The sequence below is a fragment of the Magallana gigas genome, chromosome 3 (genome assembly GCF_963853765.1).
Source record: "Magallana gigas chromosome 3, xbMagGiga1.1, whole genome shotgun sequence".
NCBI lineage: Eukaryota > Metazoa > Mollusca > Bivalvia > Ostreida > Ostreidae > Magallana > Magallana gigas.
Window position 1 is genome coordinate 30,826,954 of NC_088855.1, and position 25,953 is coordinate 30,852,906.

Consider the following 25,953-nt stretch of genomic DNA (forward strand, 5'->3'; position numbering starts at 1 on the left):
TGAAATGTGTTCTGGGGACCGCATTGAAATTTATTTATTTTATAATAATTGATACATGCTTCCAATGGAATAAATTTTTTTAGTCGGGCAAGCTTTTTGGAAATCTATTACTTGTAGATTAACTGTTGTGGAAATGTATCTATACATACAGTAAAATTTAACCGGTTTACTACTTTTACACCATTTTTCTCCCTATTGATTACGCCCTCTAGCGGAAACCGGTATACTTGCCACGTCTGACGAGAAAGCTCACACAGTGTATAAGCGTGTAGACATGTTGCGATTGTCCATTATTCTTGTGTTTTGCATGGGTGCCGTTTTGGCCAACAAAAGAACGCTTGTCTTAGTCGATAACTGGTCAATCAGAGAAACCCATTCTGTGTTTTTCAGAACTCTGAGAGGTGAGTTGGTAGCTGCACGATCTGCATGCATAATGACAGTCACTGAGTGAGTCAGGTGCTGAGCGAACGAACATACCCCCAGTTTTCAATAAAGTATCCTTTTACGACATGTTTCTGATCTACTGTATACCTTCACTGCAAAAAAATTACTACAAAACAAATGCAAAAAAAATTACTTAAAACAAATGCAAAAAATTACTAAAACAAGCTATAACTACTTTGTGAAAACTGTCCCATTTTACTTTATGAACATGATAAATGTATTTACACGCGCACGCCATGCAGTTGTTTAATGAAGGGAATTATTGGGATAGCCTACCACATGAGGTCACCGTTTATAATGGTAGTTATACTTTGATAGTAAAGGACTCTGCTTGGTATTGTCAAAAATCTGACCAAAATTTTAACCAATTTTTGCATAGTATCATGTAAAAATCATAAATCATTGTACAGAAGATGCCTAATCTTGATTTTAGTCATAATTGCTCATTTGCTTCTTATCTATGACGTCACCCAATGACACAATTCCCACAATTTTGCAAACAAATGAAAATATTCTCATTTTTCTGTAATTTGCATTTGGTAGTGCGATTTTAGCATACATTTTTCTTCATATACACATTAAATGGCACATGAGGAAGCCTGCTCTCAATGTTTTCCAGTCAAAAAACCATGGAAAAATACCCGTATTTTGCTACAAAACATCAATTTATCAAAATAAGACAATCTTCATGACGTCATTTCTACATTATGACGTCGCTGTAGTGATAACCTTTTACACACTTATTTCCAACAATATGATTTCAACTATCTTCCACCTTATTTTTAAAGCTCTTTATTAAACTTTAACTTTGGGGGCGAAAAATGCATACATATCACATATGGTCCTTTCAACAAATATTCTTTGGCAATGCCTCAGCTGGCAGACATTTATTTATACCATAGCGGGATAGGCATGTCTCGCAGTACGTAATGAAATCAAAGATCAACTTAATAGTGTTGTTACGATAGTCACCGACTATTGAAAAACCGTAGCTGAAGGCAGCAAGTCGGCAACAATCGATGGTAAGTTTATATCATCGATAGCCGCAAAAATTCAGTCACATGACAGATAACCTTGTATTGCTTAGCAATATCCATATTATCATACAGTTACCAACCTAGGGGGCGACTTGCTTTGTGATCGGTAACTTCGCCTGAATTTCCTCCAAAAGAGAAGTTGAAGTCGCCCTGTATTCTGAGTTTACGATCGTGTTAATTAAACCCAAAAGCATTAAATTGTAATTAACAAATTCATAAGACGCTTTCACAAGCTCAGTTTTATACCTGGTAAATTACCCCTGTTGTGACTACGGAAGTAACTTGCGACTGTCTTATCTTCATGAGTTATAAAAACGGGTGTAGTGTGCATTGAAAATTACAACCGATGTTTATTACTTTTCACGCTGATATTACAATAATTGTTATAGTTTGAAACTTGTAATTAGTTAATGATACTGCCAAAATATTGCTAAAATAATCTTAAAACCGTTTGTTTACAGTTGTCTTCAAAACTAAACAGATCTGCTACATAACAGTTGTAATTGGGTCAAATGGTTGTACTTATACATCCAAAATACACAGAAGTATATGGACTGCCTTTGTCATTTAACTCACAGAATTACAAAATTAATGTTTAAATGAATTAATGTATCAAATCAATTAAATTTAGTGAATTGGATAAGTTTTTACAAATTTTAGAAGTTTTATTTTTATTGACATGCTTCTTATTCAATTTAAATTAAAATTTTGTCCTAGGTTGTTCTTTAAATATAATATTTAATTCATTTGAAGATAAGTTCATTCAAAAAAACTATTAATATATGAATTATGAACTTAAAAAAAAGGTATTTTCTTTAATGCTGGAATCTTTTACTCAGGATGAAAAAAAATCTTTGTTGGAATTTAAAAGTTTACATAATCGATTTTATAATCGATCGTGAGCTGCCGATTCAATTTGATTATCAATAGTAAAATTGCTCCGATTTTACAACACTACAACTTAACATCCTTTATCAATTATGATATCAAATATATTGATACAAAAACCATTTGCAGGGTACCTCTATTAAACATCAGTTAATTTTTATTGATTTTGAATTGTGCTTTTCTGAAGCTGAAGTACATCATGTTTACTACCACCAGAGGCAGAACAAGAAGTACTCTGGCTTATGTACTTGATACTAATTAGATATTTTTTTTTGAAATAGCTATGCACCTTTTTTGTACTTCAAAGATGTTTAAAATTAAATGCATCTATTGTGATCTATGCATTCCTAGATGTATTTACCAGTAAATCATGAGTAAACTTGCACAATACCTGTATAGTGTGTTACTGCAGATTGACTTTTATGTTCTGTAATCCTAGAGCTGCGCAGAATAAAAATCAGGTTGGGATTTTAGGTTTGTTGTCATAAATAAAGGGACCCTATTATGATAGTTTGATGAAATTGGGATTTTGTGTCATTTTTGCAACCCTTGGAAGGATATCCCTTCAATTCCTTAAAATCCTGGGGGGGGGGGGGGGGGCAGGGGGCCTGGCCCCACGGATTAAGATAATCAGAATTTAGGAAAGGTACAAGCTTTTTTTTCCTTTTCTTTTTTTAATTTGCTTGTCAAGATCTTTTAGATGGGTCTGCCCCCCCCCCCCCCACTTTAAAAAACGATGCTACGTGCCCGGTCGACATTAAAAAGCATGAGAGAGAGAGAGAGAGAGAGAGAGAGAGAGAGATTATTCTATACTAAAAGAGCCCACTTTCAGTACTTCAGTACTTTGATTTGAAATGTGTTCTGGGGACCGCATTGAAATTTATTTATTTTATAATAATTGATACATGCTTCCAATGGAATAAATTTTTTTAGTCGGGCAAGCTTTTTGGAAATCTATTACTTGTAGATTAACTGTTGTGGAAATGTATCTATACATACAGTAAAATTTAACCGGTTTACTACTTTTACACCATTTTTCTCCCTATTGATTACGCCCTCTAGCGGAAACCGGTATACTTGCCACGTCTGACGAGAAAGCTCACACAGTGTATAAGCGTGTAGACATGTTGCGATTGTCCATTATTCTTGTGTTTTGCATGGGTGCCGTTTTGGCCAACAAAAGAACGCTTGTCTTAGTCGATAACTGGTCAATCAGAGAAACCCATTCTGTGTTTTCAGAACTCTGAGAGGTGAGTTGGTAGCTGCACGATCTGCATGCATAATGACAGTCACTGAGTGAGTCAGGTGCTGAGCGAACGAACATACCCCCAGTTTTCAATAAAGTATCCTTTTACGACATGTTTCTGATCTACTGTATACCTTCACTGCAAAAAAATTACTACAAAACAAATGCAAAAAAAATTACTTAAAACAAATGCAAAAAATTACTAAAACAAGCTATAACTACTTTGTGAAAACTGTCCCATTTTACTTTATGAACATGATAAATGTATTTACACGCGCACGCCATGCAGTTGTTTAATGAAGGGAATTATTGGGATAGCCTACCACATGAGGTCACCGTTTATAATGGTAGTTATACTTTGATAGTAAAGGACTCTGCTTGGTATTGTCAAAAATCTGACCAAAATTTTAACCAATTTTTGCATAGTATCATGTAAAAATCATAAATCATTGTACAGAAGATGCCTAATCTTGATTTTAGTCATAATTGCTCATTTGCTTCTTATCTATGACGTCACCCAATGACACAATTCCCACAATTTTGCAAACAAATGAAAATATTCTCATTTTTCTGTAATTTGCATTTGGTAGTGCGATTTTAGCATACATTTTTCTTCATATACACATTAAATGGCACATGAGGAAGCCTGCTCTCAATGTTTTCCAGTCAAAAAACCATGGAAAAATACCCGTATTTTGCTACAAAACATCAATTTATCAAAATAAGACAATCTTCATGACGTCATTTCTACATTATGACGTCGCTGTAGTGATAACCTTTTACACACTTATTTCCAACAATATGATTTCAACTATCTTCCACCTTATTTTTAAAGCTCTTTATTAAACTTTAACTTTGGGGGCGAAAAATGCATACATATCACATATGGTCCTTTCAACAAATATTCTTTGGCAATGCCTCAGCTGGCAGACATTTATTTATACCATAGCGGGATAGGCATGTCTCGCAGTACGTAATGAAATCAAAGATCAACTTAATAGTGTTGTTACGATAGTCACCGACTATTGAAAAACCGTAGCTGAAGGCAGCAAGTCGGCAACAATCGATGGTAAGTTTATATCATCGATAGCCGCAAAAATTCAGTCACATGACAGATAACCTTGTATTGCTTAGCAATATCCATATTATCATACAGTTACCAACCTAGGGGGCGACTTGCTTTGTGATCGGTAACTTCGCCTGAATTTCCTCCAAAAGAGAAGTTGAAGTCGCCCTGTATTCTGAGTTTACGATCGTGTTAATTAAACCCAAAAGCATTAAATTGTAATTAACAAATTCATAAGACGCTTTCACAAGCTCAGTTTTATACCTGGTAAATTACCCCTGTTGTGACTACGGAAGTAACTTGCGACTGTCTTATCTTCATGAGTTATAAAAACGGGTGTAGTGTGCATTGAAAATTACAACCGATGTTTATTACTTTTCACGCTGATATTACAATAATTGTTATAGTTTGAAACTTGTAATTAGTTAATGATACTGCCAAAATATTGCTAAAATAATCTTAAAACCGTTTGTTTACAGTTGTCTTCAAAACTAAACAGATCTGCTACATAACAGTTGTAATTGGGTCAAATGGTTGTACTTATACATCCAAAATACACAGAAGTATATGAACTGCCTTTGTCATTTAACTCACAGAATTACAAAATTAATGTTTAAATGAATTAATGTATCAAATCAATTAAATTTAGTGAATTGGATAAGTTTTTACAAATTTTAGAAGTTTTATTTTTATTGACATGCTTCTTATTCAATTTAAATTAAAATTTTGTCCTAGGTTGTTCTTTAAATATAATATTTAATTCATTTGAAGATAAGTTCATTCAAAAAAACTATTAATATATGAATTATGAACTTAAAAAAAAGGTATTTTCTTTAATGCTGGAATCTTTTACTCAGGATGAAAAAAAATCTTTGTTGGAATTTAAAAGTTTACATAATCGATTTTATAATCGATCGTGAGCTGCCGATTCAATTTGATTATCAATAGTAAAATTGCTCCGATTTTACAACACTACAACTTAACATCCTTTATCAATTATGATATCAAATATATTGATACAAAAACCATTTGCAGGGTACCTCTATTAAACATCAGTTAATTTTTATTGATTTTGAATTGTGCTTTTCTGAAGCTGAAGTACATCATGTTTACTACCACCAGAGGCAGAACAAGAAGTACTCTGGCTTATGTACTTGATACTAATTAGATATTTTTTTTTGAAATAGCTATGCACCTTTTTTGTACTTCAAAGATGTTTAAAATTAAATGCATCTATTGTGATCTATGCATTCCTAGATGTATTTACCAGTAAATCATGAGTAAACTTGCACAATACCTGTATAGTGTGTTACTGCAGATTGACTTTTATGTTCTGTAATCCTAGAGCTGCGCAGAATAAAAATCAGGTTGGGATTTTAGGTTTGTTGTCATAAATAAAGGGACCCTATTATGATAGTTTGATGAAATTGGGATTTTGTGTCATTTTTGCAACCCTTGGAAGGATATCCCTTCAATTCCTTAAAATCAGGGAAGGTCGGACGTTGATCGATCGCCGGCCCTTACAAATTTTGAATGTTTTAAAAGACCTTTCACACTGAAATGTTTAGGCTCGGGTAGTATTGCGTACAACACTTGTCAAATGTGAATCTAAATCATGTTTAAAGCATATTTATATTAGATAAAGCATTGATCAAGTTAAGATCGAAATATCCATATCTATTACCAGTATACGATTTAATAATTCCTAGCTCTCTGATCGGCTGATATCCAACAATCTAGGAAAAATAAAATGTTATATTCATCTTCATATGACCTAGGAGGTCAATAGTACATTTTATTTTTTCTACATTAGACTACAGATAGATTGTCTAATGAAAAATCATGTTTCTCAATTTGTTAGGCTATGTCTTCAAACTAAAATCTATGCTTGATAACACTAAATTTGATGTGTCTGTATCAATTTGTGGCTGAATCATATAATAAAACAATTATTGCTGTTATTTCGTTCAATACAATGAGTAAGCTACCCAAGAAGTACAATATTTATCGAGCCGATGGGATAGCTAAATCATTTTATTTACCTCAGAAACAGCAATAATTGTATATTTTCCTCATTATTTACGCTTCCATGATACAGGAGCTTTGTAGGTGTTGTAAATACTACTTTTATGCATTTAAAAGTCAAATGACATACCTTGTTGTTACTAACAAGTTGTTAGAAAATTATCTATCCCCAAATAAACTTGTAATATAAAAAAGAGGAAAAACATGTATATAAAGCTTATTTTCTGTGATACTTTATTTTCATAGATCGAGGATTTGAGTTGACATTCAAGACAGCAGATGATTCCAGTCTGGCTTTGGTGAAATATGGAGAGTTTCTGTATGACAATCTGATTCTGTTCTCCCCATCTGTAGAAGGTAATGAAATTTTTTACTTGTTGTATTTCTGTGTTAATTAGGCACAATTCTTTTCCTTTATTCATGTCAGTCATTAAGTCTAAATATTCAATATTTTCTTCTTTTTTTTAGAGTTTGGGGGATCACTTGATGTTGCTGCTATTACCAACTTTATTGATGGAGGTGGAAATGTCTTGGTTGCAGCTAGTTCAGATATTGGTATGTTAATATTCCATCTGCATTCTTTATGCACCATATAACCACCAGTTGTATTCAAAATTAAAATAAAAGATTGAACAGCAAACATATGAAGTAAAAAAGTATGGCATCCCAGGATTATGAATTGAAATTTCTCAGCAAGACTGCTAGCATATTCCATGGAGTGTACTAGTTCATAAGACACGTTTACTGAAAAATGTTGATCATTACTTATATTCTACAGTCACTTTAAAATCTACAAAATGATTTTAGTATCCAGTGTATAAAGAAGCAAAAGATCTGACTGAATATTTTCTTTCAAAACAGGCGACCCCATTCGTGAGTTAGCTACAGAGTGTGGTGTCGAGTTTGACTACGAAAAAACAGCTGTAATTGATCATCTTAACTACGACATCAAAGACCAAGGAAAGGTAATAGAACCAGATTACTGGTGGTTTTGCTTAAGGTGCAGAACTGTAGCTCAACAGGATATTTTGGTTGATGGACCGTAGAGCTACAGTTCCATCCATACAAAAAAACTGCATATTCATTGTGCACAAAAAGTTGCACAAGGTTTTGGACTTATTAAACAAAATTAGGAATATATTCTGTAATTTTATACCAAAAAATTCTTGAGATATTTTACTACTGATTCACAACCTCGTTTACTTCAAATGTTTTTCCATACACCTTAACAGACCTTGAAAAGTGAAGTATATTTAATTTGTATGGGAATCAAGAGCATTCATTTTTACCTGTAAACAAACCACAACATTTCACTTTACTGGGCTGTTTAGGGTGTTTAAAAGATATAAAGAGGCAAGTAATGACATCTAAAGTAAATATTCTAAGGAGTATTTTGGTATCAAAGTTTTCACAGAATATATTCCTAAATTAGTTTAATACCTGGTAAGTCCAAAACCTTGCACAACTTTTTGTGCATACAGTTTTTAAAGGGGTTTTCCAATGGAAAAATCTAACGAAATGGTGAAAATGGCGGGCTGTCAAAAGGGTACCCTTATTGTATGGATAACTCCTCCTACAGTTTTCAAGATAGGAAGTTGTTGTTTTGCAAATCAATTGTACATATATCAGAGGTGTGCATATTGCTAAGATAATTTATGAAAAAAATACCAGCTGTCTAACTTTATCATTTTTTGGGAAAATATTGCATATAGGGTACTCCAATTTTCTGGATACGGTAGATAGTGTTTGACATGAATTATGGATACAGTTCACATTAAAGAAAACCTGGTTTGCAGTCACATTGACTTGTTTGAATGGACGGAACTGTAGCTCTATAATCCGTTAATTTAAATTTTCCGTAGAGCTACAGTTCTGCTGCTATAATTGGTTTGAAATGAGAGTGAATTTCTGATGGAAAAGACTAATTTTTTTGCTATTATGATTACTTCGTAGCACACAATGATCATTGCTGACTCCAAAAATCTGCTGGACGCTCCCTTGATTGTAGGCTCCAAGAACATCAACCCCCTGCTGTACCGTGGAGTTGGGTAGGTTTTAATTTAAATTAATTTAAACCTTAATTTTTCTTTTGTCAACCAAAGGGTGCATAAGAATTATAATTCATAACCACATGAGAATATCTCTCAAGAATAAGAAATTTTTTACCAGGATTCATTTCAATACACAATGCATAATCCAGACAGTAATTTACAGCAAATTTTATTGGAGGAAAGTTTATTCAATTGATAGAATATTTCACACTAGAAATCAATTGCTGAATTGTCTTGTGTGATTACAGAATGGTGGCTGATCCAGAGAACCCCCTTGTGTTGAGTGTTCTCCATGCCTCCTCCACTGCTTACTCCTTCTCCCCCGACAAAGCTATTGATGATGTAAGTACTACATTATGCATAAAGTAGTTACAAAAAAAATTTAAACAGCCAGAAGTCATATTGATTATTGTATACATTTACTTTTAAAAAGTTTTGTAATCATAAATGTAACTAAGCAGATTTAAAAGTTCCCAGATTTATTCCAGTTTTGCAAATTTGCTGAAAGGGAAAAAAAACAACAAATGTATTATGTTGAAACATTTAAAGAATGAGATTCCCATGATTTTAGTATCCTCATGCTGTTGGCAAAAACACACTTCTCGTAGCTGCCCTCCAGGCCAGAAATAATGCAAGAGTTGTCTTCCTTGGCTCCCTGGACTTCTTCAGTGACGAGTTCTTTACTGCCAGTGTCCAGAGTGGAATGTCCAACAAACAGTACGTGGTGTCTGTTCTTTATATGCTACCATTAACTATCAACGCTTTATTTTCTTTTGGCATATCTCAATTATTTTGTTGCTTTCAGTTTGAAAATGTCAAAAAATGAAAATGAAGCATTGAAAGTTAATGGAAGTGCTCTTTGTGTTCAGTAAATTTTGCCCTTTTACATGCTGAAAATTAATTCAATTGAAAGAAGTTATATTTTATTTAGCTAGCAATTCTCTTTTAGTTATACATTGTTCATTTAAGATTTATTTAATGCTTACAGCTATATGTACTCACTTTCCTGTTTCTTTCCTCCTCAGATTCCCAAAATCTGGTAACGAGGATCTGGCTCTGAGTTTGACCCAGTGGGTGTTCAAGGAGAAGGGTGTGCTCCGTGTGGGAGCAGTCAAACACAATAAGCAGGGAGAGAAGGAACCACCCCAGGCTTACACCGTCTTTGATATGGTGGTAAGTACAAGTGTAACGACACATCCACAGATCACTCAGTCTCAAGCAGACAAAATTGGGGTATATATTTAACCAAACGGGAAACCATTGCTAGATTTTACAAAGATTCTGTAAAATGACTTTATTTTGAAGGACTACTCCATTGAAATTGAAGAACTGAAGGATGGCAAGTGGAAACCATTCAGTGGTCAAGATGTGCAGCTCGAATTTGTCCGTATTGACCCATTTGTGAGAACAACTCTCAAGAACTCTAGTAAATATTTACATTTCTTTGGGCACTATCAGTAAAATAATGCAATAATCTATCGGGAATTATAATTAAACAAACATCAATATGAAGTGTGTATAGCTTGACCAGAGCTTTTCAATTGTGAATAGCATTGTAACAGAAGCTTATTTTATACATTTTAATTTTGCAGATGGTAAATTCCACATAACCTTCAAATTACCTGACGTTTATGGAGTCTACAAGTTCCAGGTGGATTACAACAGAGTGGGCTACACACACCTGTACAGTACAACTCAGGTAAATTTTAAAAAAGCAAAAACAACGAACAATTTATTGTAATTAATAATTTCATGCTTATAGCAAGGGTCCGTCTCATTTCCTGAGTAATAAAACATATAAATGTATCTAATACAGATTACACAAATTACTTCCACTATGGATCAAAATTGGGTCATCTAAGCACCTTGCTTTGTTCTTGTTTTATGGAAGTTAGTAAATTTTTATGTAGTTTTCATGGCAATGGTCAAAAATGCTTTCTCAAAATTGTTGGTATTTTTTTACTGACATAGATCCTGATGTTGAGTTTATTTTCAGTTGGGTGACAAACTCTTGAATGTTTTCTGTTGCTCTTTTACAGGTATCAGTGAGACCTCTACAGCACACACAGTACGAGAGGTTCATTTACTCGGCCTACCCCTACTATACCAGCGCTTTCTCCATGATGGTTGGAGTCTGTGTATTCAGTCTTGTGTTCCTACACTTTAAAGAAGAACCCAAAGAAAAGAAAGAATAACCTCAGCATGACAGAAATAATAACATCTTATCAACTACTTTAAAGCTTTATTTTTGTACATTTTGTTGAATCTTTGTGTGAATATTTTGTGAACATTCATAAAGTTTGGGGTAAAAACAACATTCAGTTTCAGACTTAAGTTTTCGTTTCAAGATCATGATTGTACATGTACATTTTATAACATCAGTAAAAGAATGAAAGTTGTGGAAGTAAATGTTGTGATGCATTTTGGATGATTAAAAGATCATGTTTAGGTACTTTTTTATGAAAATAATAAATTATTCCATTTTCGTTAAGAAGTGTTTCTTTTTAACTTGCACACCAGGCAACAAGTTGCAGAGTATAGTATGTTTTTGACCATCCTGTCTTTCAGTCAGTCCTATTTTGTTCTTTGTATTTAAAGCTCTTTTAAATCCTCTGCACATAGTTCTATGAAACTTTGTAGGTAATAAAGGACACAATTTTTATATGTGCATGGTAACAGGAAAGGAGAAGAGCGTACAATGCCTGTCAAATTATGTGGAAATCTTATGTAAAGAAATCTTACATTTGAAGTTGTGCATCTGAAAGATTTAAATATTTCCAAAATGATTCTATTCTATTAAAAATGAAAAAAATTGTTTTATCTTAAATGAAATTAAGCACAGAAATGAAAATGAAAACGCCTACGATGATTCGAACGCACCCTCTTAGCTGAGAGTAAGAACATGTATCTACAACCCACACTGTTACAATAACGCATAACAACCTCTGTGAAAAACTTTGTTTGACAATTATAAATGGAGTTTGAAGCTTTTGTGAAAACCACGAATTTTGACCCATACTGAGTCTAGACTCAACTTTTAAAAATCAATGATAAAGAATTAAAATTTATCCTTTTAATAAAAGTCTTAAAGGAATTAAATTTCATAAAGGAGAAAAGTATTGCCTACAGGAATCGGTTTCAGACTATCTAGCCAAAGATGACGATCCGCTCCTCTACTCTCTTTGGTGAAAAGAGTAAAGGAGTGGATCGTCACCCTTTGCTAGTGGAGATGGTATCAGACAGGTACCGGGTAGTTGTCTTATAAGAAATTAAGATTTCCTACCGGATTTTAAAATCCTAAGGGGGTTTTGTTCAAATCCTATCAGAATTTAAACTCCTGCAGGAAATTTTTTTTTTATTCCGGTAGGAGATTCCAAATATATCCTGTAGGAAAAAAGAGAACTGTTTTCCTGTTGGAGTTCATTTTTTAAATATTTCACCGGACAGGTGAGATACATTGATATCAAAGGTAGTTAAAAACTCATTAAGCAATGGTCTATCATAAGGCGTATTTGAATCGATGCATGCATCTTAAACAGGTGCAAAATGCTTCCTTTTCAATTGCATAATTATCCGGCACAGTGTTTCAAGTTTCATTTTATTTCTCCAAATGAGGGTGTATAACGCATTGTACGCACCTGTCCTTTTGATTTTATTTTTGGAATGTTTATTCTTTTGAACATAAAAATTTTGGCCATATATTGAATGTATTAATGAACGTATTCTTAGCTCAACTCCTCTTAAACCGCTGTTCAGAATTAGATAACGATTTGTTGATGATAAGAAGGACACAATAATATTTTTCTTTAAACTTGAGAGGAAGAATTGTATTGCAATGCTGAAAACGCAGGCATTGTTTGTAACAGTATGCTTAATCATTTTAAACAATTACGGTTTGAAATTACGGATACAGGGGCTTGATTTGGTGACCTTTAATATGGCCTCGAAATGATAGGAGAAATTGAGATATTGCTTATAGTTATTAAGTACACTGTATGAAACAAGTGTCTGTGGCAGAAAACTATGTTTCAAACAAAAAAAATTAAACTGTTTTCTCCTTTTAAAATTTTTACCGTCTAAAATATTAACAAGAAAACACGCATCTAGGATGATAAAAAATCTTGTTTATTGCATAATAAATTGCACAAATTACAAAATTGGACATGAAAATACTTATAGTCATCATTGGACTAGAACAAAGAGATTCGTTGACTGTTGACGATATTAAAACTGAGTTAAATATATGCATGATGTAACAACATGGTTCGGTATAATGCAAAAAAGCTTTATGCTAATCAGTTGCTAAAAAAACAATGTATTTAAATTCTTAGAATTCCCTGATTATTTATCAAAAGCACATAACAACTGCTCGTCACAAAAACTTGTTCTATCTACATTCAGTTTATATACAAATCGATGAAGTGTATCATTCGCTCTTGCACAACCTTTAACAAGATATGAAAACAAACAAAATAGTGATTCTCAACATGAACATGTATTCCATCTCCAACGTTAAAAAAAGAAACAAAAACAAATGCATTTTTGTTCGTACGTTCTATGTTAAATGCATAGGTACAATGGGGATGTTTTCATAGAAAGAACACGGGTTCACACTAAACACTTTAAACAAATACGTTTTGAACTTTTTGAAAGACCATTATGCTGTTTCAAGTAAATAAACGATTATTTTCAACGAATTAAAATTGATTCCCTTGGAATGACTTCTGGATCTGTTTAGTGTGAAAACCGATTTTAGAGGAATGTTTCTCAAATGCGGAGATTCAGCCCGGTGAATTGGGTCAGTGCTGCAGCTTAATTTTTGTGTTTTCTAAGTAAAAAAGAGAAATACTTATATAGTATTGGATTCTGATCGTAGTAGCAGACGACAAACACAATACACCGGGCTGGTCCCGCGCGGGAGAGAAGAAGAAAAAGAAACTTTCTATCTATCCTCCTTAATACCAGCATAGGGTTTGTTTCTATAGTAACATTTCATGACAACCACGATAACCAGGAAAACGCAACATATACAAGCGGCTACCACAATTCCCATGATGTAGTTCTTTCTCCAGGCAGATTCCAGATCCGGAGGTTGGTATTCTGCAAAATAGCAGTTTCAGTTAGCGAGAGAAAAATGGACCCCTAACATGCATGGTCTTTGCAATTATAAAGCAGATTGTATACTAGTATCATGCATATCTTATCTGTATAATTTATCAAACATGTATGAAGCGTCATCATTTTGAAATATTTCATTATCATGCAAGATTTCAATTGCGGAAGTGAGTACCAATCGTAGTTAGGAAAATATTCTTTACCCTAAGCAGCTTCTAAAATTCTCGTATTTTGCAAGAAAAGCAAAATAGTTAATTATGCTGAAGCAATCTTCTTCTAGCAATCTGGAGTATTTTCTTGAAATTCATTGGACAATTTTTTTTTTTAGTTGAATCTGGCAGTTTGCCTACTTTTGCAAATAATCTTGTTATTTCTATTTAAAATACAAGTATTGAAGCATGCAGCAAATAAAAAAAATGTAGTAGCATGCAATTTAGTCTTATAGCTAATTAAATAGATTTACCAAACTGTATGTTCAGGTGCAATCAAGATTATATCAAAGATTTTTAGTGACTCAAAAGTCAAAATATCATTTATCTATTAGGACATGCATCGTTTTTAGAACAAGTAGTTGGTAACAAGCGTTCGACCGTGCATACATACACTAAACAACGAACAAGTTTTGGTATAGAAAATAAAATGAATAAAAGAAAAAAAAATGGAAAATTGGAACTCTGTTATTAAGAAAAAGCGTTTTGTTAATAATAAGTTCATATTTATTTTGTTGCGCTCTGCAAGTTCCTGTATGATGGGTTGTTGCGCGCGTACAGTTTGACCGTGCACATCACAATGAGAAACACCGTGCATATGCACGCTGCCACGGCCACTCCCATAATGTAGTTCATGCGCCATCCTTCTTCCAGATCCGGACCCTTATAGTCTAACAGAAAAAAAGGAAAGAAAAAAGAAGAGGTACATCAGATCAAGAAGTCAACCATTCATGTTCTCCGTGAAAAAGTTGCCTCAGTGTGACCCTGATTTGATGCGGTCGTGGAAAAGCAAGAAGATCTTTCAAAAGCAAAGAAGCAACGTAAGTTCTTGAGCACGGGAGAGGGATATATAAAATGTAGGTGGGATGGGATTTTCGTGTTGGGGTTGGGAGATAGAGGTGCATATCATATGGGGTCGAAAATTGCAAAGAAATTTAACTATTTTTTTCCCCTTTCATCAGAAAGACTGTATACAGTTTTAGGGAAGAGAGGTACAAAAGTCAAACATCGCAAGTCTTTACGAGGGGGGGGGGGGGGGGTCATGGTTTATTATGCATTTGCTTGAAAGATCAATTAGTTTCAATTTAAGCTGTGGAATGCGCCAATAAAACAAGAGGGTTTACCGAGAACATTAACTACATGTTTAATATTTCGCGCACAATAAGCCCAACTTTTACTCGTTTACTTTAACCTTGATTTTTATTTTTCAATTGCATGATATATACATATAGATATATTATATACATTGTGCGTGTTACATTGTTATGCAACAGTTTATAATTATATCGGTACATTGTGCATATAAATAGATATATATGGTTATTTGATGAATGAATATATTGATATAAAGGCATATGTATATTGGTTAAAAATTGAATTAGTATTGCATATTTATAAAACACTCATGTTAGCAACCAATTGTGAATTCATTGTCTTAATTAATATATAAATCTGTTTCCTTAAGAAAAAAATCGGACGGAGCTCAAAATATTGCTTGTGCAGACTGGAGAAGCTAACCTAAAATTGTATACGCAGTTTCTACTATCCATATTTTTATCACGGTTGTGCGTCCATGCATTTTGTTTTAGCTTAAATTAAAAAAAATTATGATATTGGGGTGTGGTTTGAAATCATAACCATTTTTAGTTAGCTACCATGTAAGATTCACAGATAAGGTTTCTGGGATAGCGTTTTTAGGAATTTGGTTGTACATGTATAAGAGGAAGAAAATATATTATTAAAGAACAACTATAAATACATGCAATGCGAAAACCCCTTACCATCCTCTACATATTCAACAATAAGTTTCTCCTTGTTGTCGAAGCACTGGGTATATACAGTGATGTTGAATCCGTATTCCCGCTCCGCTTTCGGGACATCGGGGTTCTCTGTCACCTCCACACGCAGTGCAGGGGCCTGGGTGCAGAATTTAGCTCCTTTAGGCTTCATGTAGCAGCTCAGTTCCTGAAAGGTTGAATTTAAAAAGGGGCCATTTTTAACATTAATTTCAATGTAACCATAATTTATGGTTACATTGAAATTAATGTTATAACGGGCTATGCACCTGTGCATGTATTTAAAAAATCTTTACTTAGAGGTTTAACTCAATACACAAGGGATGTCTTTTTTATACCTGTGTGCTGTCTGGAGTTTTATCGAAATATTTTCCAGTAAATGCCACTTTGGCTTGGCATGATCCCATACGAGAATCGTCGATGCGCGCGCATATTCCTGGATAAGGACACTTGGTGTTGATTTTATCAATCCTGTTGACGAGGAATCCACAGATTCCGGTCTCGGTCTTTCCATTAGAGGTCAACTGGATCTGAGATCCACTGGAGAGCTTGGTGGATTGTCCACATTCATTCTTTTCTGAGTTGTCCAAAGACACTGCAAGAATACCGGGTATATAATATGTGAAGCCATGTAAATGCAGGGACGAGGCGGTCGGGATGATTGTGAGGGGATGGGATACTGTCCTTTACAAAACTTTAGATTATTGAGAATCAAATTTGTACATGTCATGTACAAATTTGATTCTCAATAATCTAAATTTTTGTAAAGGACAATACTGTACATCGCATAACGATTTTTTCCTTGGGGCGGGGGGTAATTTTGTTGAGTTGAAGGGGTTGGGTGGTGGTGATATTTAAATATCTTTCCGGGGAAGGGTCAGAAAAACGAATCTTGTGTCACCTTTACATGTATCATCTAGAACTATTTTTTTTAACATGTAAATATGTTTGTTGCAATTCTTCTGTACACGTTATATTATAGGGTTTGCAGACTCTTAAAAAAAATTAATAGTTTTTAACATTGAATTCTTACCTTTATTGATGCCTTGACTAGCAATGATTGGAATAATTACAGCAATTAAGATAAATTTGGCCTCCATGGTGCCTTGAAGGAGAAAAAAAAATGAAGACATTAATTTTCGATAATAATCCGATTGGTTTATCATATATTGCATAATTACATTACGTAAACGTCTTTTATTGAAATGTTTTCTTTCACATTAATTCTTATCTAGGTCAATAAAATTTCTAAAACATCTACTATATAAACATAAATTATGTAAAACTACGGCCGAGTTGACATGAATTCTTCACGTGTCGCCTGACAAAATTTATGACGTGTCGTAAATGAACTTGTGTCTGTTCTCTCATTGAATATTCACCAAGGGCACCTTGCAACTTTTCCTTTCAGTTGTTTCTTGAAAGATTAATTATGCTTTTTTTTTTAAAACATTTTATATTGAACTGTACTAGGGACAAGGAATTTTATCAACTTTAAACAGGCATTAAGAAAATTATTTGTGTAAAATATGAAATAATTTTAACATTAATTTTTTCGAAAGAAAATAAAAAGTTTACAATATTTTTATGTGAGATACACGTGTGTTATCAGATCAATTTTATTTAAAAAAAAAATAATTTGTTGTCCAAAATATTCACTTGATAAATAAGATGGCATTTTTGGGGCCTCAATGACATTGTGAGCGTCTGACAGGTAACAAATTGAACTTGCCTCTGACGCTCAATTGTACACAATATTTTTCCAGCAGACCACAGAAGGCTTGTAGTCCATACACCTTGGGGCTACAGGGATATTTATAGCCTCTCTTTAAACATTCGTATTTTTTTTAAAAGAACACTTAGGTACCTCTTATTGGCGATGTTTGGCCGAAGGTCATTTTGTGTTTCGGACATTTGCAAAAATACTGTGTTAAAGATATCGGTAAACATCCAATAAATAGATAAGTAAATTAAGTTGTGTCACATCAAAAAAGCTTAAGTAAACAGTTGGGATTTACCATTAGTTAATATTGTATAACATTACAGCACAAAAACCAACAGCGTCGCGTCTGGTAAGAAAATGACTTATCAGCGTTAAGCTTGAACAATTGATTATTTCATTTTAATAAATGTAATATGCAGAGCATATTTGGAAGAAACGCAGCGATGGTATTTCAGTAACTATCTTAGTACATACCTTACTGCCCTTGAATTCGCCCCTAAGGACGCCAATGTTTTGGTTACTTTGCAAATTATTGGTTTTCTCAGATTTTAGCACAAAACAATCGATTATCTTTTTTTCCCCCGTATTAATACCAAACGTATAGGGCCGTGATGGTGAACCCTCGTAACAATTAAATATTGAAAATAAAGAAAAATAAAGAAGGAGTAAATATTTCATACCTGTGACCGCTAAACCGACTGCCTCGCCGTAGTAGAGTGATGAGAGAGAGACACCAGGGGGAATGAATTACGGTACTGTCATTAATGAGGGGGTACGGAAAGGGGAAAAAAGTGCAGCGCGCCACTGAACCGTGAAAAGGTCAAAGTATGCAAGATATATTTATAATAATACAACGGACGCAATTCACCTTGATTCATTGTAATTTATTTTAGAGCGCTATAAATACTGTTTAAATAAATTAGCAACGATTTACAATAGATAAAATCAATCAATGAAGGCCGTTGCTACTAACATTGAATCAGCTGTATATGGAACCAAAATACTGACAAAATAACAATTGAAAATATTTTTAGAATTTATATTAATGCTCTCCTCGATATAGCAAAATGTGTTTAGGAATTGTATATAGATTTTTAAGAACTACTCTAAACATAATTATACGTAAAATATTAATACACTGCACACAGCATGTATTGATATTTCTAATTTTCGTCCAAAACTTTGATTCTTTAATGACAGTTGTTTCATTGTCACGACCTTTAACGAAGTAGAAAAGGTCAAGATAAAAGACGTATTTATGCTCATTAGTAATTGTCACATTTAGCAAGGAGTGTTTTCATTTACCATACTTTCAGAGCTAATTGTTGAAGTATCTTAAAATTTTATTTTTCTCTCGACGTTACATTATAAATTTGCTTGGCTTTTCTCTAATATAAATTACATTTAAAACAATACTCCGGCGTTTTATTGTTTTGCCAATCATCCTGGGTATTAAGGGTAGCTGGCAGCATCATTTTAGAATTAATATTTAAAAAGACATATGCATTTTAAATAATGAATGATTTCTAAAATGATTTACTGCATTGAAGAGCTAAATCTTTATGTTTGTAAAATTATTTTGTTACTGACTCTGTATCAAAGTTATTACTTTAATTCTAAATTCATTTTTTTTATTAGTTAAAAAAAATTGCGCAAAGGTTAAGAATTCCTTGATTTTGGATTCGAGAAAGGATAAATGTACATATGTAACTTCCAAATATTACAGAAACTTGTGTCGAAAGTCAGTTTCTATAAATCGACAAAACAATTTTTACACACTTTTTACCAGCTAAATTTTTGAAAATTTATAAGCAATTTAAATTAAACAATGTAAATATAAACAATAAATTCTTTCCTTTTCGAGATATAAAGTTACGATAATACTAAAAAAAAACCTATGTGTAAATTATAAAATCTCGCCGCTGAAATAGCTAGAAAGTTTAAACTCGCAATTGTTCAAATCGCAACTGTTCAAATAAGCTGTAGCCCCCGGTCTGAAAAAAAATCGGATGGACGAACCTTTTCAGACCGGGAGCAACAGTAATGCAGTTACTGTTTAAAACACTAGAGAGCATTTTAGTATCCCAGTATTTAGAGATGTGGAGATAAGAGATCTGACGGGACCAGAATGAAATAAAGGGGGGGGGGGGTGTATACCGATTTTATAGGAAAATTTGTGTCCCTTTTTAAAGGAGCTCTAGTGTTATTTCCCCTGTGTTCCTGATGACGCGTTTTCCTCACACAACATCACATGTAACTATGTATGGATTACAGATTTCTGCAGCAATTGTTGGTTTATTTGTCTGTATTGGAAAAGGTTTGACTCCATTTCATTTATCATACGCATTTGTTGTCGCATTGCTATGTAACAGGAAAGTTATATTCTGTTAATGTGTAAATACTAGTAGTACATTTCATTCTGTATCATTTTATCAATGACCTTGGAAGGGTTTATTTATGAAAAACATTCGAAAAAGGTTATTCGGGAGGGAAAGGATGGAACCCCGGGGATTGAGAGCCTAATTAAGTTTCAATATTATTATGAACAATGTCTACAATATATGTAGCACGCCATTGGAAAGGGGAGGGGCGAAGGTGATTTATTTTGGTAACTTAACAGAATGTGAATTAGTATTTACTATGTCATTGTGAATTGTCAGAAGAAGACGGGGGGGGGGGGGGTGCGGTCCGGGCCCACCCATCTAGATCCACACTCGTGCCAGTCTATCATTATTATGTTTATAATACATGTATCTCTTTAGCTTCGGGGGTAGCTTGCTACAACTGCAGCAGTGAACACGATCCTCTGTGTGGCGATCCTTTCTGGGGCGGATCCCAATACCTGATCAACTGTCCCTCCTCCTGCCTCAAAGTGAAGCGATCTAGCACGTATGGACAAAAGTGTAAGTTGTCACAATTTAACGAGCAAATTCCATGCAGTTGCTTCAAATAAAAAATGGTTATTTATAAATGCTCATTTATCAATTCCAATAATTGCGATTGACCTTGAAGTATTAAATTACCATAAATTGACAAAATTGTGACTTAAAATACCATCCAAATTAATAAGCATCTCAGAGAAGATGAAGAAACTAAAAACCATCTTCCCTAGTCAAGGGTTTCAGATCCGCTCCGCTACATGTATACATGTCGGAGCGGACCAGAAACCCTTGACTTGGGGAAGATGAAAAAAAAAACCCTATAGGCCTATAGGTTTTATATTAAAGGGCTAACGTTATAGTATTCATAAATAGTGTGGATTTTCCTAAATAAAAACCATTATCATTCATTGTAATTGAGTTTATGTCTTTTTATCCTGTTAGTTCACAGATCTTGCTTCAAAGCTGAGATTGCAGGTCCCATGCTCGGTGGTGAAAGGGATAAACATTGTGTCACTCAGTATGTTCCATTTCAAGGGGAGGTCACCCAGTGTTACTGTACTGCAAAGGGATGCAACTCCGGACTTAGTAGTCACTGTAACCTTATTACATTGACTGTAGTTTGCTTGATTTGTGCTTTGACATTTGAATCATACATTTTATGAAATAAAGAGTTACTTATAAAGTTTGTGGACATTTGTATCTTTTTTCAAAAAAACATTTAAAGTAAATCAATTGACGACTTTCATAACAAATCATAGATCATTGTAATTTATTTTTTATTTTTCATATAAAATCAACAAATATCAAAAGCACACTTGTTAGGAAAAAATCATTTAGGATGAAAATTGGTACAAACAAATGCTTACACTTTTATACGACTTTAAATTCATACAACATTAAAAGTAAACAGCATTTATAGCAAACAGGAGTTTTACAACTTTTGGACATAATTCTTCATACAACATTAACTTATTACGATACAATACTGGCTTATTTAAAGCTCATTTTGATATTATAGAAATTCATTCATTATGACATAGAAAATACACACATTCATTAACATCTCAATTATAATTTTACCCTCAAATACAAATCAGTTCCAAACTGGGTTAATTCAGGTGAGAGTTGTGTGTTGAAATAGGATCCATCACATTTGAATTGACTTACAAACATAGTTATACATGTAAAAAAAAAAATCATCAAATGTTAATAAAATTGGATAATATTTAGAATTAAGTATCAGGTTAATCAACATCTTTTGTTTATAATTAATATCTGTGTGATATGTTATTTATTGTCTGATACAGTTTTCCCGATTTCTGAGGTTTGATTGACAGAACTCCCTGAGACTGGCCCCTCCCCCTGTGAACCGCCCACAGGATTTGCCTGGGTCTCTGTTTTAAGCTTTTTCTTTGCTCTGGTTTCTGCTAAAACTTCTTCTATTGTCCTGTGATCTCGCTTGTTTTCACTTGGCACTAGATAAAAATTAAATTAAAAAACATTACTGCAGTAATGAAGCTGCACTTCAAAGCTTACAGTTGTGGGTAACAGGAGAAGCCATATCCTAAGGAACTATAGTACCAAAATACATGTAGTAGCATACAAGTTCTCTTAGAGAATTTGTACCCTACATAATTGGTTCTATAACAGAAACCATACCCTGAAGACTAGGTGGTACAAAACAAATAATATCCCATTCATATATTTAAGACTTTCATAAAATTTGATAACTTAAGTAAGAGTATCTCATAGACAGGTTACACCTTTTCGTACTATTGTATTCAAAGAAGAGCATTCCATATACCGGTAAGAAGCAATTTTATTAAAATTGACAATAATCATTAGAGAAATTTATTTGTAAATTCAGACTGGAGCAATAAAGGGATAAGTATATGTAATTACGATTTATTATTATTTGCTTTTTTTATCAAAAGACAGGATAAGGATATAGTGAATAAAACCTTACTGCAAATCAAAATTAGTTCTACATGTAATACATATGTATTGATAGAATCTATATCTGCATGCATTAGATGCATAAATATTTGGGTACAAGTTCTTTCGGAGAACTTATGCGATTTCTCAAAAAGAATCTTTACCTGGGTACAAATTCTCCAAGAGAACCTGTACTATAATACATGGGTACAAGTTCTGCGGGGTATGAATGGTATTGGTAAAAAAACATTACGGTACTTGTTCCGACATCTTTTGTTATTATAATAGCAACTCTGATAACTCACCAAATCCATATGACCGGTTAGCTGTCGTCTGTTTCGCCCCTTTCTTTGCAGCTTCGTCTCCAATTAAATGTTTGTATTTATCTTTATAGTTAGAATTTGGAATGATTTTCTTTTGGGTGGGTACATTTTCCTCTGCACTCAATCTCTCTAGTTCCTGAAATATAAGAGAATTACATTTGTATGCTGTATTCTCTAAGTCATTGTTTTTATTCTACTCTTATGGGATATGCATACTAATATGAACTTATCCCCAAAAATATATTACAAAACTGCTACTACGTTAAAATAAATCTAAATTTTTCATGAGAAAATAAAGTACCAAAGGTTAGTATGAATGAAATTAGAGTTAAAGTTTTATTGGGGTTCTTAAAGTACATGTAGCTTTGTTGTTACTTTTTCGGGAAGATGGGAAGAGTGCAGGGGATTTGTCATGGACTGAATAAAACTACGATCACTTTTAAAAGCCTCACCCTTTGCTTCTCTAGCTCCTTGGCCATTTCAAGGTTCCACTCTTTACCAGCCTTAAGTGCATTAATTTCATCATCTGTTGGAGCAAACTCCTACAAAATTTAAAAAAAAAAAAACCCATCCTAAATCCATATAATTATTTTGATATATTTACTGAAGTACTTTTTTTTCTTTAACTTACTTAATTTCTCTCATGTTTTGAAGGACATAATGGATCATTGGGGGAAATTAAAGATAATGTAATATTCTTGGAAAATTAGAAAAAAAAAAGATTCTGGGGTAAGTCAGATAATTATAAAGTTGTCAGTGTGGTCGCCAAACTTTGTTTGGGAGACTTAAAAATTATCAATTATACGGTTGTGAGATTCACTGGCAAACAGAAAGGACAGTTGCAACAAATTACAGCTTATTACTTACTCTGACCTCACATAACAATGTTTTTGTAAACAGCATATATACACAATATATTGTTTTCACTTAGAATTGATACTCTATAGCCAGTATTACATGTACCTTCTTCCAAATCATAACATATCTGTCCTCCTCCTCAATTCCAAACGAAAAGGAGGTCAAGCCTGCAACATCAGCAACTTCATGACTAGATGATAAAAAAATGATATAATTTATACTGAAAGATAGGTAATAAAGGAAATTCATTGAATCAATGGAACAGTAATGTCACCCAAGGGCATATGTAAATATTTTCATTGGGAAACTTGTCATAGTAGCATGTTGGTGTATCAGATTCATTAAAAATTTGCACTTTAACAATGCGGTGATGAAATTACTGTTGATGAAACTCAGTTGTAGCGAATTCTAAGGGACCATTGGATTTTTTTTGCAACATGTATATTCATAATTCCTTATAACCGAATAACCAATTCGTATTAATAAACATAGTGAAAACATGTTTCTTTCAACTGTGTTTCATATAACCAAGATCAATATATTAAACCGTAAAATTTTAAAATGATTTTGTTACAAATTTTGCAGAATATTTTCCAAAATACCATATTTAACATCTAAACATTAAAAATGGAAAATGAAATTAATTTTGATCTCAAATCTTGTCCAAGTCCCTTTAAGAACAAAAACTGCTATCCATTGCACAGAATATTGCAAATTCTGTCCCAAAGATCATAAATGATCTGGCAGACTGGCACTTAAATCAAAATTACAATTATAGATAAAATGCTTATTAATTATTGATGAAATGTATAGAACTGCATCATGTGACCTTGGCTTTTGTTTTTTTTTTTTTTGGGGGGGGGGGGGGTTGTTAATTTTTTGCTTTTTTGTTTTTTTTATTTTGTTGCTTTAAGTTTTAAGTGGCTAAAATGCTTTTCTATTGATAATCAGAGCCATTGTGGGAACAGGAAATACATATTTGCTGTATTAATTGTACAAAAGAAGTTTTCATTGACTATCCACTGAATGCCTAATCTATTTAAAATAAAACCTTTACACTCCTATATTTGATATGTCATAGCAACATATCAAAAACAGAAGCATGAAGAATATTATTTCAATAACCATAAATTGCTGAATGCCACAAGACCCACAGAATATTTGCCACATGTATCTGTGGGACCATGTGTCTCATCATGTGTCTCATTCAGCAAAACATGCACGGCTGCATGACCACTGTCTGATGATTACACAGCACCTGCCCCTAGATATCTAAAACAATAGCAATAACAATTTGTAAACAACAGAGATATGCACCACCTATCTTGATCAGAGCCGCAGTGATTTACCATGTTTACTTACACAATGGCTCGCCATCCTTTGTCCATAGTCTCAAACTTAAATTTCTGAAGGGCTCCATCTTTAATAAAGTCGTGGATTCTCTTTTGTATCTACAATATATCATAAATTAAATTTTAATGCTGGAAAAATAATGTAAGAAAAGTTTTGAAGGGGAAAACATTGAATGATGTAGTTGTCGAAATAAAGACTGTGTGATGCTCATAATAGAAAAAGCCCAACATATTGAAATTAAAGTGATATTTTCAGATAGCTGTCCATGTTTATTTTACAGGGGTTCATTCTAATATACACAACGTTACTTATTTAGATTAAATTACCTTTTCTCTAAAATCTTGCAATTTTTTCTTCTCTTTCTCTTGTTGTTTTTCATGTAAGGCCCTTTGTGCTGCAGTTTATAAAAATCAAATTAAATATATTATCAAATTCTGGATGTAAACAGAATTTGAAATATCTTAATGTGCAAATCTTCATTATGCTCCTTAAATTAATCAATAATTGATTGAACAAATTCGAACTACAAAAAATGAAGATGAGTGAACCTTTAGCCTTTTTCCTTTCCTCATCACCCATGGTAGGTGGCTTTTGCATAGTTCCAAGAATAGAACCAAGTAAATCCATAATGGTTTTACTTTTTGGTTCAAACGTTCCGAAATAAGTAATTACTTTATAGCCTAACACCGCACCGATTCACGATTCTTAAATTTCACGATAACTTTATCGCCTACTTCAAATTAAAAGCGAATCCGATGCAAGCATAGAAACTATACAGTATAGTGCAGTTTTTTACCGTATGTAAAGAGACATATATGTATATGCAAAATAACGGTTACTATCATTCAAAATGGGTTAATGAAATTATTCTATTTCATATGCATGTTTGTTTGTTTTTTTCAAAATAGTCCGTCCGGAAACTTTAGCTTACTTGGTTTTATTTTTATTTATAGTAAAAATCTATTCACTGCGAACCTGCTGCAACCTTGCTAGACAGACAAC

The 25,953-nt window shown here is 33.2% G+C and overlaps 3 protein-coding genes and 1 long non-coding RNA gene across 6 annotated transcripts; 2 read left to right on the plus strand and 2 right to left on the minus strand.

Annotated features, from left to right (window-relative positions):
* Positions 1 to 218: 218 nt before the first annotated feature.
* Positions 219 to 11,251, plus strand: LOC105346120 (dolichyl-diphosphooligosaccharide--protein glycosyltransferase 48 kDa subunit). Its single transcript, XM_066079301.1, has 11 exons — positions 219 to 401; positions 6,953 to 7,063; positions 7,175 to 7,261; positions 7,568 to 7,671; positions 8,660 to 8,754; positions 9,006 to 9,099; positions 9,329 to 9,474; positions 9,783 to 9,930; positions 10,063 to 10,183; positions 10,350 to 10,456; positions 10,797 to 11,251. The coding sequence occupies exons 1-11, from the start codon at positions 275 to 277 to the stop codon at positions 10,950 to 10,952; spliced, it is 1,296 nt and encodes a 431-aa protein (XP_065935373.1). The 5' UTR covers positions 219 to 274; the 3' UTR covers positions 10,953 to 11,251.
* Positions 11,252 to 12,861: 1,610 nt separating this feature from the next.
* Positions 12,862 to 18,391, minus strand: LOC105346119 (uncharacterized). Of its 3 annotated transcripts, none has more exons than XM_011454591.4 (5): positions 18,281 to 18,388; positions 16,911 to 16,982; positions 16,216 to 16,472; positions 15,863 to 16,046; positions 12,862 to 13,857 (listed from the first exon to the last, which is right to left on the minus strand). In XM_011454591.4, the coding sequence occupies exons 2-5, from the start codon at positions 16,975 to 16,977 to the stop codon at positions 13,700 to 13,702; spliced, it is 666 nt and encodes a 221-aa protein (XP_011452893.3). In that variant the 5' UTR covers positions 16,978 to 16,982; positions 18,281 to 18,388; the 3' UTR covers positions 12,862 to 13,699. The 3 variants fall into 3 exon arrangements, with proteins under 3 accessions (XP_011452893.3, XP_065935379.1, XP_034336536.2); XM_066079307.1 differs by lacking the exon at positions 12,862 to 13,857 and adding an exon at positions 14,121 to 14,752 and having other exon boundaries at positions 18,281 to 18,391; XM_034480645.2 differs by lacking the exons at positions 12,862 to 13,857; positions 18,281 to 18,388 and adding exons at positions 14,121 to 14,752; positions 18,075 to 18,202.
* Positions 18,392 to 19,771: 1,380 nt separating this feature from the next.
* Positions 19,772 to 21,167, plus strand: LOC105346118 (uncharacterized). Its single transcript, XR_010712026.1, has 3 exons — positions 19,772 to 19,917; positions 20,363 to 20,503; positions 20,924 to 21,167. It is a non-coding gene; the product is annotated as an uncharacterized lncRNA (long non-coding RNA).
* A 77-nt stretch (positions 21,168 to 21,244) lies between these two features.
* LOC105346117 (sperm-associated antigen 7 homolog) lies at positions 21,245 to 25,686 on the minus strand. The gene is made up of 7 exons (XM_011454587.4): positions 25,500 to 25,686; positions 25,278 to 25,345; positions 24,961 to 25,049; positions 23,704 to 23,788; positions 23,193 to 23,282; positions 22,723 to 22,876; positions 21,245 to 21,957 (listed from the first exon to the last, which is right to left on the minus strand). Exons 1-7 carry the CDS (start codon positions 25,576 to 25,578, stop codon positions 21,770 to 21,772), a joined length of 753 nt encoding a protein of 250 aa, XP_011452889.3. The 5' UTR covers positions 25,579 to 25,686; the 3' UTR covers positions 21,245 to 21,769.
* Between the last annotated feature and the right edge of the window lie 267 nt (positions 25,687 to 25,953).